Raw genomic sequence first — 12,632 nt, 5'->3', positions numbered from 1 at the left:
ATAAGGTTTCTCCTGGTTCTTCATCCTGTCTTAGGCCTTCTGTCTCACAAGGGATATTTCTGTCTGCAGGAAGCCTGCCCATAACTACTGTAACGGCACCCCAAATATGAAAGGGGTTAACGCAATTTAGGATATTCTCTTTCCGAACACAAGGCAGCTACCTACACTCCACAGTCAGGGAACGAGACCCATAAGAATAATTCCCCCCATTAACGAGACACAGCTCTGTTTGGGGTTCAAGCAGGAATGACCTTATTAGAAGGAAACAGTTCCTTTTTTATACACTTGAGAATACTGAACAATGGTTACCTAACGAGCCCCCAATACACATTATTCTCAATATATCCATTAGCAGACAAAATGACTCAGAGACCTGACTTAATTTACATGAGCTAATTAACTACAGCTGATGCCTCATACACATGACCTTTACGTTTCCCAGACTGGCTGTCTGCTAACTTACAATACACATTATCATAAATACATCTTCACACAATTACAGGGTCCATTAGCACAAGCCACAATTAGATGCAGAGCAGTCAAACTAGAATGAGTCACTCCTGGGAGATATTGATGATGAGCATTACAGACCCATTTTAAAGCAATCCAAGACATATTCTGAATGTCCATTATTTTCTGGCTAATACTTTCCAAGAGCTTCTGGGTTCCAGGGGCCCTCCCGTTATAACTACAATCTGGCCAGGATCCCTTTGCTCTGGAACTGCACATATAGTCTGAGTTCCGCTGTTGTACACAAAAAACTCTTGCATTAGAGACAATAAACTTTCTAGACCATCCCAATCTATTTTAGCTTTACTTCAAATAAAGTTTCTCTGCAGTACTCATCTGACAGAAGAGACATAGAATTATCCGGTGAATGAACAGGAAACACATTTTCTTTTTAGGATACTTCCAGACCATGGACTATTACCTGGGAAGGTATGCTCTGGGTAGCCTGGGACTAGTTAGTTAGAGTGGGACTGTTGTTACAGCTTGGACTGTAATGTTGAAGTGTGTCCAGTTAAGTTGTTAACTGTTCAAACATCAGGTCTGAAGTTACCACAAAGGGGTGCATGGTGGTACGTGGCTTATAGCAAAGAACAGGGCCTGTTATGCATACATAGGGTGAAGTGGAGAACATGCTATTGCTAAGAACAAGTGAAAAGGAAATTATATGGCAGAAAGACAGCGGGATAACAGTACCGGCAAGGGCAGCTCCGGAAGAAGGGGTGAGAAGTAGGGGTAGCCATCCAGGGCGCAACAATGGGGGTGGCACTCCCTCACTGCACCAAGCTTTAGATCAGTGGCTAGCAACCAGTGGACCACAACTTCATGTCTTCTCTGACAGCTACTGTAAGGTGACCAGATTTTTAAAATTAAATCCGGGGACACATTTTTTCTTTACTAGTAATGGCAACAATCAGCGACTCTCTGCCCGTCGCCGCCCGCCTCACAGCCTGTCAAGTCTCACTCTCCGGGCCCCGGCTACTACTGGATGAGGAGCGGAGGAAGATCACTCCGCCAGGGAAGGCAAGGAGATAGGCAGGTGGCTGGCCGGGATTTGAGCCAAGGCAGAATAACATGTGAGAGGAGCTGAATTGGCATGCGCCCGAAACTGAAGAAATATTTCCTCCGCTCCGACCAGCACATGATCATCAGAAAGGGGCACAGATAATGGAAAAAATACAACCCCCCCTATGCTAGTAGGCACGACGGAGCAGGGGTGTGTAATTCAATTTTTTTTATTTTAATTCTGCACTGACTGTCTTTGAAATTGCCCCTGCCCCCTATTAAATCCAATCTGGAGACAAAACCAGGGACAGACTTGGTCCGGGGAGAGTGTCCTCAATCAGGGGACTGTCCCCTGAAACTGGGGATGTCTGGTCACCCTAAGCTACTGTCTCTGTGCTCCAACATGCCCACTCTCCACCCCGTCCTCCTTTTGCTGACATAAAAGCACACCATGCATGTGCAATCACCTTCTAGTTGCTAGAAAGCAAACAATTGACCACACATATGCAATACACACTCAATGCCTACTATGCAAAGTCATAGCAAGGAGGCAGAGAATGGGCACAAGGCAGCCGACTTCATACTATCTTCCCTGACACGCCAGAGCACTGCTGGAAATGCGGTATGGACAGAGGGACGATTCTGCATATATTTTGGATGTGTCCTAAATTGACTGCCTTCTGGACATTGATCCGCACTTTATCTCATAAATTTACAGATTTCCAGATTCCAAATGACTCAGCGTTTTTGGGCCACAAGGTCTGGATTGTATCTGAGATATAATCTACATGTGTAATCATGGATGTAACATAATAGAGGAATGGACCAGGAGGCAGAGGGGACAATGATGAAACATAACGTATACTGCAGTATTTATATTCAACACACGGTGGTGATCTCACTTGGAACACACAGACAGGAAGTGATGTAGGATGAAGACAGGAAGTGATGTCAGGTAAAGACAGGAAGTAATATAGGAGTATAAATTGGGAGTTCCCGGAAAAAGAGGCGTTGAAGGGAAGTAGAGAGGAGACATTGCTGGAACTAGCCGTACAGGAGGTAATAAGATATTATTTTATATTTACACCCAGTAACTCCCGTCATGTCTGTCCTCTTCCTCCATAGTCACTATGATGTCTGTTATGGTTTATAGACCAGATACAAGGCTGTATCATTGTGTGTGTCAGGTTCCTATAAGGTGTCAGGATATCACTGTTTATTTCTCCACGGAGAAGTGGGAGTATTTAGAAGGACACAAGGATCTCTACAAGGACGTCATGATGGAGAATCAGCCGCCCCTCACATCACCGGGTAAGAGGAGACTTTATTGTAAAGGAGAGAGCAGTACGGAGGGTCCACCTAGATCCCCCATCATCTGATAAACACATAGAAACAATGTATTCAGTCAGTGTGTGTGTGTTTCCTACAGATGGATCCAGTAATGGGAACCCACCAGAGAGATGTCCCCGTCCTCTGTATTCCCGGGATTCCACACAGGAAGGTCACACCATCCCTCACCATCATCAGGTAGACGGGACTGAGCATTTAGACCTTAAAAAATATATTCTAAGCTATGAATGGCCATTTTATGTAATCTCTTGGTCTTTTTTTTTTTTTATAAATGTATTCTATCATCTTTGGGGTTTAGGGTGAAGAAGTGAAAGACATCAAAGTTGAGGTTAAAGAGAAAGAAGAAGAGAGGTTGGTGGGTGGAGATCAGCAGTCTATGGAGGAGGGTTGTCCTCTGTATTCCCAGAACTCTACACGGGACGATGCCAACTGTACAGATAATAATCAGGTAGACGGGACTGGGCAAAAAGAACTCAAAAATAATTCTATGAGAGGACATTCTTCTATGTAATCTCTTATTATTGGCAGAAGTGTTTCCAGATGTTATATTTTATCATCTCTGGAATTTAGTGAAACAATGTATAAAATGATAACACTCCCTCAAGAGTGTCAGCAAATTAAAACAGCGCTAACCAAATATATGTGCATATTCTACTAAACATAAACAGTGTCACAAACCATATATAATAGTGTCAAAACCATATATAATGCAGTGGAAATTATTCACAATACTGTGACTGTATTCATAAGAACACCCGTGATAATAAAGAAACGTGAATTAGGAGCACTAAAAGTGCAAAAAAAGTCTATAGAAAATCAAAAATGGGTCATAAAGTAAAGAGTTCATGTGATTAAGAATCCTGCGATCTTCAAGAACTTTCACCACACCCGACAGTGATCTGTGATTCCTTCCCCATCAAAATGGACACTCACCAGACAAATATGCCTCACACTCTCGTGTTTTGGCAAATAGGCTATTAAATGCAGATGTTTCCAGTTGGTGAAGATGAGTTATCGATGTAACTTTCAAAAAGCTCCACATAGATTATAGGAAGAAACAAAGAAGTGCAAATAGTGTGATACCGCAAAAAAAGGTTTAATAACACACCAAAATAAAACTTCAAAAGTTGCACTCACAAACAAATCTTGTAAAACCAGCAATGTATCACATCAAATAACTCCTCCAAAAGCTCAACTGGTGAGAAGTGGTCACGGCGGACCCCCAATCAGCAAGAAAAAAGATATCCTCCTACTCACGGTGCCGTGGAACACTGTCAGATAGAGCCGCAAATCCAAATTTTGTTTAAACTTTAAAAAACACTCAGCACCCAAACATGTCACGTTCACTTGCAGAGATAGACTGTGTGGCCACGCCCTGACATGTTTCGTTATTACAACTTATTCATGGGATTGGCCACACAGTCACAAGTGATCTCCTTATGTCCTATCCTGCAAAATCAATCAACCTATCCTGGCTGAGCAGTGCGCATCCTCCCACCCATTGAAATAGGCGGAAGTAGCGCGTCTGAACAGCTAAGCTGTGGGCAGAGGCCATCGCATGCCGTCATTGGCTGATAAGAGCATCAATCTTCTGTGTCATCTCTTATTATTGGCAGCAGAGTTTCCAGAGGTTATATTTTATCATCTCTGGAATTTAGAATGAAGAACGGAAAGACATCAAGGCTGAGCTTAAAGAGGAAGAAGAAGAGATGTCGATGAGTGGAGCTCAGCAGTTTATGGGAGGGGGAGGTCCTCTGTATTCCCAGAATTCTACACGGGAAGATGACAACTATACAGATAATAATCAGGTAGATGGGACTGGGCAAAAAGAACTAAAAAATAATTCTATAAGAGGACATTCTTCTATGTAATTTTTTAATATTGACAACAGTGTTTCAAGATGTTATATTTTATCTCTGGAAATTAGAATGAACGGAAAGACATCAAGGCTGAGCTTAAAGAGGAAGAAGAGATGTCGATGAGTGGAGCTCAGCAGTCTATGGGAGGGGGAGGTCCTCTGTATTCCCGGGATTCCACACAGGAAGGTCACACCATCCCTCACCATCATCAGGTAGATGGAACTGAGCATGTAGACCTAAAATGTATTCAAAGCTATTAGACGATATTCTATGTAATCTGATCATCTTTTTTTATAAATTCACCTTTGGGGTTTAGGGTGAAGAAGTGAAAGACATCAAAGTTGAGATTAAAGAGGAAGAAGAAGAGACGTTGGTGACCAGACATCAGCAGTCTATGGAGGAGGGTTGTCCTCTGTATTCCCAGGATTCTACACGGGAAGATCAGAACTATACAGAGAATGATCAGGTAGGTGGGACGGGGCAAAAATAATTAAAAAATAATTCTATATGAGGACATTCTTCTGTGTCATCTCTTATTATTGGCAGCAGTGTTTCCAGATGTTATATTTTATCATCTCTACAATTTAGAATGAAGAACGGAAAGACATCGAAGCTGAGTATAAAGAGGAAGAAGAAGAGAGGTTGGTGAGTGGAGATCAGCAGTCTATGGAGGAGAGAGGTCCTCTGTATTCCCAGGATTTTCCCAAGAAAACCCCCAGTTATAAAGAGACTGATCAGGTAGATGGGACTGGGGAAAAAAATTAATAATAATAATTCTATGAGAGAACATTCTTCTATGTAATCTCTTGTTCCTATTTATAAATCTTTGGGGTTTAGGGTGAAGAACGGAAAGACATCAAAGTTGAGGATAAAGAGGAAGAAGAAGAGAGGTTGGTGAGTGGAGATCAGCAGTCTATGGAGGAGGGGGAGATGATTATGGAAAGTAAACAGGAGGAATCTTCTCTACATAAGGACACAAGTAAGTCATAAACACTAAATTCAGAAACAGTTCACATTTTAATGTTATTTCTCTAAGTATAAATCATGTATTTAGCTTGTTATATGGATTGAAATGTATCACATGCCAATTAAGTTCAAAGTCCTTGCCAGGTAAATGTAATTATGTATTTCTCACACTACAAAGTGTTCCCAATATAATGTACATCATCTCCATTCCTCAATATAACGTCATGTTCCCAACAAATGAGGAGGAGATACTGTACACCATATGAAAGGTCCATCTCTTTTTTCCACTCGACTCCCGTCCTGGCATGGTCCGTGTCTATGTATGGTAATTTGTCAGTCCCCTGCCAGCCCACTCCTGTGGATTGGCTGAGTTCCCATAAATGTTCATAGCAGCCCCTCCTAGCCTCTGCCCACTAGTTCTAGAACATTCTCCAATGTCCCAGAAACAGGGGGAGGCACCAGTGAGCAACTAGGATGAGCCATCCAGCCCTGGCCTCTAATAACCCTGACCAAATTAGTTAACTCTAGGTTTAATCCTAGAGCCAGGCTATGCTTTTCCCTGCACTACTAGAGGGTGCTACAGTTATATTCCCAACAAATGAGTTGGAGCAACTGTTCGCCATATGAAAGGTCTATCTCCATTCCTCAATATAACGTCATGTTCCCAACAAATGAGGAGGAGATACTGTACACCATATGAAAGGTCCATCTCCATTCCTCCAATATAACGTCATGTTCCCAACAAATGAGGAGGAGATACTGTACACCATATGAAAGGTCCATCTCCATTCCTCAATATAATATCATGTTCCCAACAAATGAGGAGGAGATACTGTACACCATATGAAAGGTCAATTTCTATTCCTCAGTATATGGTGTACAGTATCTCCTCCTCATTTGTTGAGAACATGACATTATATTGAGGAATAGAGATGGACCTTTCATATGGTGTACAGTATCTCCTCCTCATTGGTCGGGAACATGACATTATATTGAGGAATAGAGATGGACCTTTCATATGGTGTACAGTATCTCCTCCTCATTTGTTGGGAACATGATGTTATATTGAGGAATGGAGATGGACCTTTCATATGGTGTACAGTATCTCCTCCTCATTTGTTGGGAACATGACGTTATTGTGGAATAGAGATGGACCTTTCATATGGTGTACAGTATCTCCTCCTCATTTGTTGGGAACATGACATTATATTGAGGAATGGAGATGGACCTTTCATATGGTGTACAGCGGGGATATGCAATTAGCGGACCTCCAGCTGTTGCAGAACTACAATTCCCATGAGGCATAGCAAGACTTTGACAGCCACAAGCATGACACCAGAGTCAGAAGCATGATGGGACTTGTAGTTTTGCAACAGCTGGAGGTCCGCTAATTGCATATCCCTGGTGTGCAGTATCTCCTCCTCATTTTTTGGGAACATGACGTTATATTAAAGGAGTTGTAAAGGAATATTTTTTTTTGCCTAAAATGAATGTCTGCAAGGTAGACAGACAGAATTGTGTAATGATTCTGTTAAAAAAACTAGTAAATACCTATTAAATTCCTTCATCTATATCACCTCCGGCGTTCTAGTTTCTGTTCTCTCATTCACTTCCTGGTTTGCGGCGCTCGTTTATGTAAGAACTACATTTCCCAGTATGCATTGTGGCACGCCCAGTAATTCACACCTCCTTGAAGTCTCTAACACATAGAGAGCGTCCTGCCGCACAGATGTAGTTCCCAGCGAACACGTCACTGACCACCGCAGTAAAGCCTACCTTCACGGTGGTGAGTAACAATCAGACAAGCAGGAAGTGAACAGAACAGAGAAGAAATAGTGCAACTTCTGAGCAAAAACGAACAATGAGGAAGTGAAAAGAGGAATGTCTGCAGGTAAAGGATGCTTATTATGAAAACATTTTTTTCCTTTACAACCCCTTTAAGGAATAGAAAGGGAGACTCAGACCCTACGTGTTTCGTCCAACAGGACATCTCCACCTTGTCTTGTAGCCTGCATAAGAGTTTGCAGTTGCTTGGGAATCTCATCAACAGGTCCATTTAAAAGAGCCACTTGTGTTTTTTTTAGGAATGTTGATCATAGTTACAGAGTATATTAAAGCATGTACCCTCACCCAAAACAACCTGTCCTTGAGGCAAGTCTGCCATTGATCATTGTTTTCGGTGTATGAAATATTGGGATTGTTTGATAATTGGTGATTTCTCTTGCACAGATCTGGTGGAAGTTTGATAAATTCACTTTAAAAATGTTTTAGGCCCCATACACACGGGAGGATTTATCCGCGGATACGGTCCAGCGGACCGTTTCCACGGATAAATCCTCTCGAGGATTTCAGCAGATTTTAATGCGATGGAGTGTACTCACCATCGCATTGAAATCCACGCCGAAATCCTCTGGCGATGACGTGTCGCGCCGTCGCCGCGTCATAATCGCGGCGACGGCGCGACACGTCATCGCCAGAGGATTTCGGCGCGACGCTGTCATATAAGGAATTCCACGCTTGCGTCTAATCATTGCGACGCATGCGGGGGATCCCTTCGGACGGATGGATTCGGTGAGTCTATACAGACCAGCGGATCCATCCGTTGGGATGGACTCCAGCAGATGGATTTGCTTGGCATGTCAGCAAATATTCGATCTGCTGGAATCCATCCCAGGGGAGATATATCCGCGGAAAAAGATCCGCTGGCGTGTACACACCATAGGATCTATCCGCTGAAACCCATTTGCTGGGATTTATCTGCGGATGGATTCTATGGTGTGTACGGGGCCTTAGGCTCTGCTGTGCACATTGTATAGTTTCCCACCACTGCTCTACACTATATGAATAGTATATCTTTGATATGTTATAAAAAATAGGTGGAGGAAAGTCCCATTCTTCACCATAACCTTGTCATCAATACATAAATACTATTGCTTAGTATGATTTGGGTGTTTTGTATCATTGATCTGGTTTGTATTTGTAGTTCTCTGTTATAATTGCACCCAATTCAATGCCAGATCTCTGGGAACGTTTTGAAAGCTACACACAGATCTATGACTTCTGAATACAAGATGTATGAGAACAGATATGACTTCTATTAAATATTGCTTTCCAGCAGATGGACGGTGTTTCTGGAATATAAATCCATCGGAGGGACATCTTATTATATCTCCAGATTGTAAGGCAGAGGATACCGACATTCCACAATATTCTCCCAAAGTCACCTCTGATTGGTTGGTTAGATCATCAGATCCTTCCAATCCTGAGGAACCTTCTGATAAATCCCATACTATGACTTCAGATGTCCATCCAAGATCAATGGATCCTTCTAATCCTGAGGAACCTTCTGATAAATCCCATACTATGACTTCAGATGTCCATCTAAGATCATCAGATCCTTCCAATCCTGAGGAACCTTCTGATAAATCCCATACTATGACTTCAGATGTCCATCCAAGATCAATGGATCCTTCTAATCCTGAGGAACCTTCTGATAAATCCCATACTATGACTTCAGATGTCCATCTAAGATCAATGGATCCTTCCAATCCTGAGGAACCTTCTGATAAATCCCATACTATGACTTCAGATGTCCATCTAAGATCAATGGATCCTTCTAATCCTGAGGAACCTTCTGATAAATCCCATACTATGACTTCAGATGTCCTTCCAAGTTCTCACAGTGCTGACAGATCACCAGATCCATCCAATCCCCAGAAATCTTCTTCAAGCCATAAGAAGGTTCACACAGGAGAGCGTTCATTGTCATGTTCAGAGTGCGGGAAATCTTTCACTAAAAACAAAAACCTTCTTGCGCACCAGAGAATTCACACGGTTGAACATCCTCATTCATGTTCAGAGTGCGGGAAATGTTTCAGTAGGAAAGGGCATCTTCTTGCGCACCAGAGAATTCACACGGGGGAGCGTCCATATTCATGTACAGAGTGCGGGAAATCTTTCACTGAAAACAAAGCGCTTTTGAGACATCAGACAATTCATTCAGGTGAACGTCCTTTCCGTTGTTTAGAGTGTGGTAAATGTTTCCTTAGAAAAGAACACCTCATTTCACACCAGAGAAGCCACACGGGTGAGCGTCCTTTCCCTTGTTCAGAGTGTGGGAAAACGTTTGTTTCAAAAATATCACTTTTTAAACACCAGAACCCTCACACGGGTGAATATCCTTATTCATGCTCAGAGTGCGAGAAATCTTTCTCTCAAAAACAAGAACTTGTTAGACACCAGAGAATTCACACAGGTGAGCGCCCTTATTTGTGTTCAGAGTGTGGGAAATCTTTCACTCGGGCATCACACCTTGTACGACACAAGCTCGTCCACACAGGTGTGCATCTTAATTCATGTTCAGAGTGTGGTAAATGTTTTCGTGATAAAGGACGACTTATTATTCACCAGAGAATTCACACAGGTGAGCGTCCTTATTCATGTTCAGAGTGCGGGAAACGTTTTAGTGACAAAGGACAACTTAATGTACACCAGAGAGATCACACAGGTGAGCATCCATTTTCATGTGCAGAGTGTGGGAAAAATTTCTCTCACAAAGCTCAGCTTACGGAACACCAGAGAACTCACACAGGTGAGCGTCCTTATTCATGTTCAGAGTGCGGGAAAAATTTCTCCCACAAAAAAGGCCTTGTTGAACATCAGAGAATTCACACAGGTGAGATCCCTTATTCGTGTTCAGAGTGCGGGAAATCTTTCAGCAGACAATTAACACTTTTAAGACACCAGAGAATTCACACGGGCGTGCGTCCTTTTTCGTGTTCAGAGTGCGGGAAATCTTTCACCAGACAAGGAACACTTTTGGAACACCAGAGAATTCACACAGGTGATCGTCATTCGTGTTCAGAGTGCGAAAAAAGTTTCATTTACAAAACAGCCCTAGTTTTGCATCAGAAAAGTCACACGGATATATGTCCTCCTCATTCATGCTCAGAGTGTGGGAAATCTTTCACTGGGAAAGGAGACCTTGATCGACACAATAGAGTTCACACAGGGGAACGCCCTTATTTATGTTCAGAGTGCGGGAAATCTTTCACCCAAAAAGGAGCACTTTTTACACACCAGAAACTTCACACAGGAGAGCGCCCTTATTCATGTACAGAGTGCGGGAAATCTTTCATTTGGAAACGAGACCTTGAACAACACAATAGAGTTCACACAGGAGAGTGCCCTTATTCATGTTCAGAGTGCGGGAAATCTTTCACCGCAAATAGAGCACTTTTTAAACACCAGAAACTTCACACAGGAGAGCGCCCTTATTCATGTACAGAGTGCGGGAAATCTTTTATTTGGAAACGAGACCTTGAACAACACAATAGAGTTCACACAGGAGAGCGCCCTTATTCATGTTCAGAGTGCGAAAAATCTTTCACCCAAAAAGGAGCACTTTTTAAACACCAGAAACGTCACACAGGAGAGCGCCCTTATTCATGTACAGAGTGCGGGAAATCTTTCACTGGAAAAGAACACCTTGTTAAACACCAGAGAGTTCACACAGGTGAACGTCCTTCTTCATCTTCACAGTGAGGGAAACCTTTCAATGCAAAGAATGACCTTCGTAGATGTCATAGAATTCACAGTAGTCAGCGTCCTCATTTATGTTCAGCGTGTGGGAAATGTTTCAATCGCAAAATAAACAACTTGTTGAACACCAGAAAATCTTCATACTACTGAGTGTCCTTTCTCTTGTTGAGAGAGTGCGGCAAATGTTCCCTTCAAAAAGAAAAAAGTATTATACACCAGAGGATACACACGGGTGAACACTCTTATTCTTGTTCAATGTGTGGGAAATGTGTAATTAGGAAAGAACATCTTCTTATACAACAGAAAATTCTCACAGGTGAGTGCGGGAAATGTTTTGCTTTTTGAATATCTGAGAATTTACACGGGTGAGCGTCCTTATCCATGTTTACAGTGCGGCAAATCCTTCATTCGTAAAAGAGACCTTGTTATACACCAGAGAATTCACACAGGGGAGGGTCTTTATTCATGTTCAGAGTGCGGGAAATCTTTGAGAAAAAGGAACTTGTGAGAAACCAGAAAAAGCACCCTTATTCATGTTCAGGGTGCGGGAAATGTTTCATTCACAAAAAGGACCTTGTTGGACACCAGAAAATTCATACAGGTGAATACTCTGATGACGGGACATAACAAGGGAATACATGTTACCCCCACGAGCCTCAGATTCTCCTAGGGAGGGGGTCAGATAGAGACAAGGGGTGTATAATGCTGTATGATGTATAATGCTCATCACAGTACATCGGGGGGTATAATAAAAATATTTGAGTTTTTAGGGGTGTGGTTTGTCAGATATATAGACATAAAGAATAAATGAAAGGAACGTGGTTCTCATATAAAACAGTCACGGCTCACCTTAACTATCTTTGATGCCCCCATATGTTTGCAGTAAGCACATTGTAGCTGATGTGTTGTGCTGACACTCGGGAAATCCTTCCAGTGACGCTAGCGCCAGTACCCGTACTGCTTGAATTTTGCCCACAACGATTGGTGCCTGGAGTCACCTGACGCTTGATCGATGGTGTCCGGACACCTCCTTCTCTCTTTCTGTGTGACTCAATTAGGCTTCCGTCCCCCTCTCCTCGCTTCCGTGTGACGCGGTTGCGTCACTGAACCGGCTTGGTGGTTCCCCTTCAGGACTTCCCCTGCCGCTTGAGATCCCTGTTTGCGAGGAAGTTTTCCTTTTCCATCAGCCCCTGAGCTAGTGAGGTCAAAACGGCAGTATCTTCTCTGCATGGTAACAGCATTTACATCTGCTCCCAGCGTGGCTGTCATCTTCCCACCAACGGATTCCATCTCCCCGCATAGAGACGTACAAGCGGCTGCTTTTGTTGAGGTATCGGATCACCTCTGCATACAAGTATATGCACACCATTTGGATTTATTCCTAACATCTCCCCCGAAGTGTAT

The 12,632-nt window shown here is 42.8% G+C and overlaps 2 protein-coding genes across 3 annotated transcripts in view; both read left to right on the top strand.

Annotated features, from left to right (window-relative positions):
- Window positions 1–12,062, top strand: part of LOC120909983 (zinc finger protein 271-like) — a 52,839-nt gene extending 40,777 nt beyond the window's left edge. The window contains exons 9-10 of the mRNA XM_040321789.1: window positions 9,074–9,132; window positions 9,349–12,062. Of these exons, the coding sequence (XP_040177723.1) occupies window positions 9,074–9,132; window positions 9,349–11,231 (1,942 nt within the window). The 3' untranslated portion in view covers window positions 11,232–12,062. The remainder of the gene's footprint in view (window positions 1–9,073; window positions 9,133–9,348) is intronic.
- LOC120910000 (zinc finger protein 436-like) overlaps window positions 1–12,632 on the top strand; it is a 59,106-nt gene that overhangs the window by 13,335 nt on the left and 33,139 nt on the right. For both annotated transcript variants that reach the window (XM_040321821.1, XM_040321820.1), the window contains exons 2-3: window positions 4,521–4,670; window positions 4,790–4,933. In XM_040321821.1, the coding sequence (XP_040177755.1) occupies window positions 4,521–4,670; window positions 4,790–4,933 (294 nt within the window). The remainder of the gene's footprint in view (window positions 1–4,520; window positions 4,671–4,789; window positions 4,934–12,632) is intronic.

The sequence above is a fragment of the Rana temporaria genome, chromosome 8, assembly GCF_905171775.1.
Source record: "Rana temporaria chromosome 8, aRanTem1.1, whole genome shotgun sequence".
Classification (NCBI taxonomy): Eukaryota; Metazoa; Chordata; class Amphibia; order Anura; family Ranidae; genus Rana; species Rana temporaria.
This window is presented reverse-complemented; position numbering and strand designations above follow the sequence as displayed.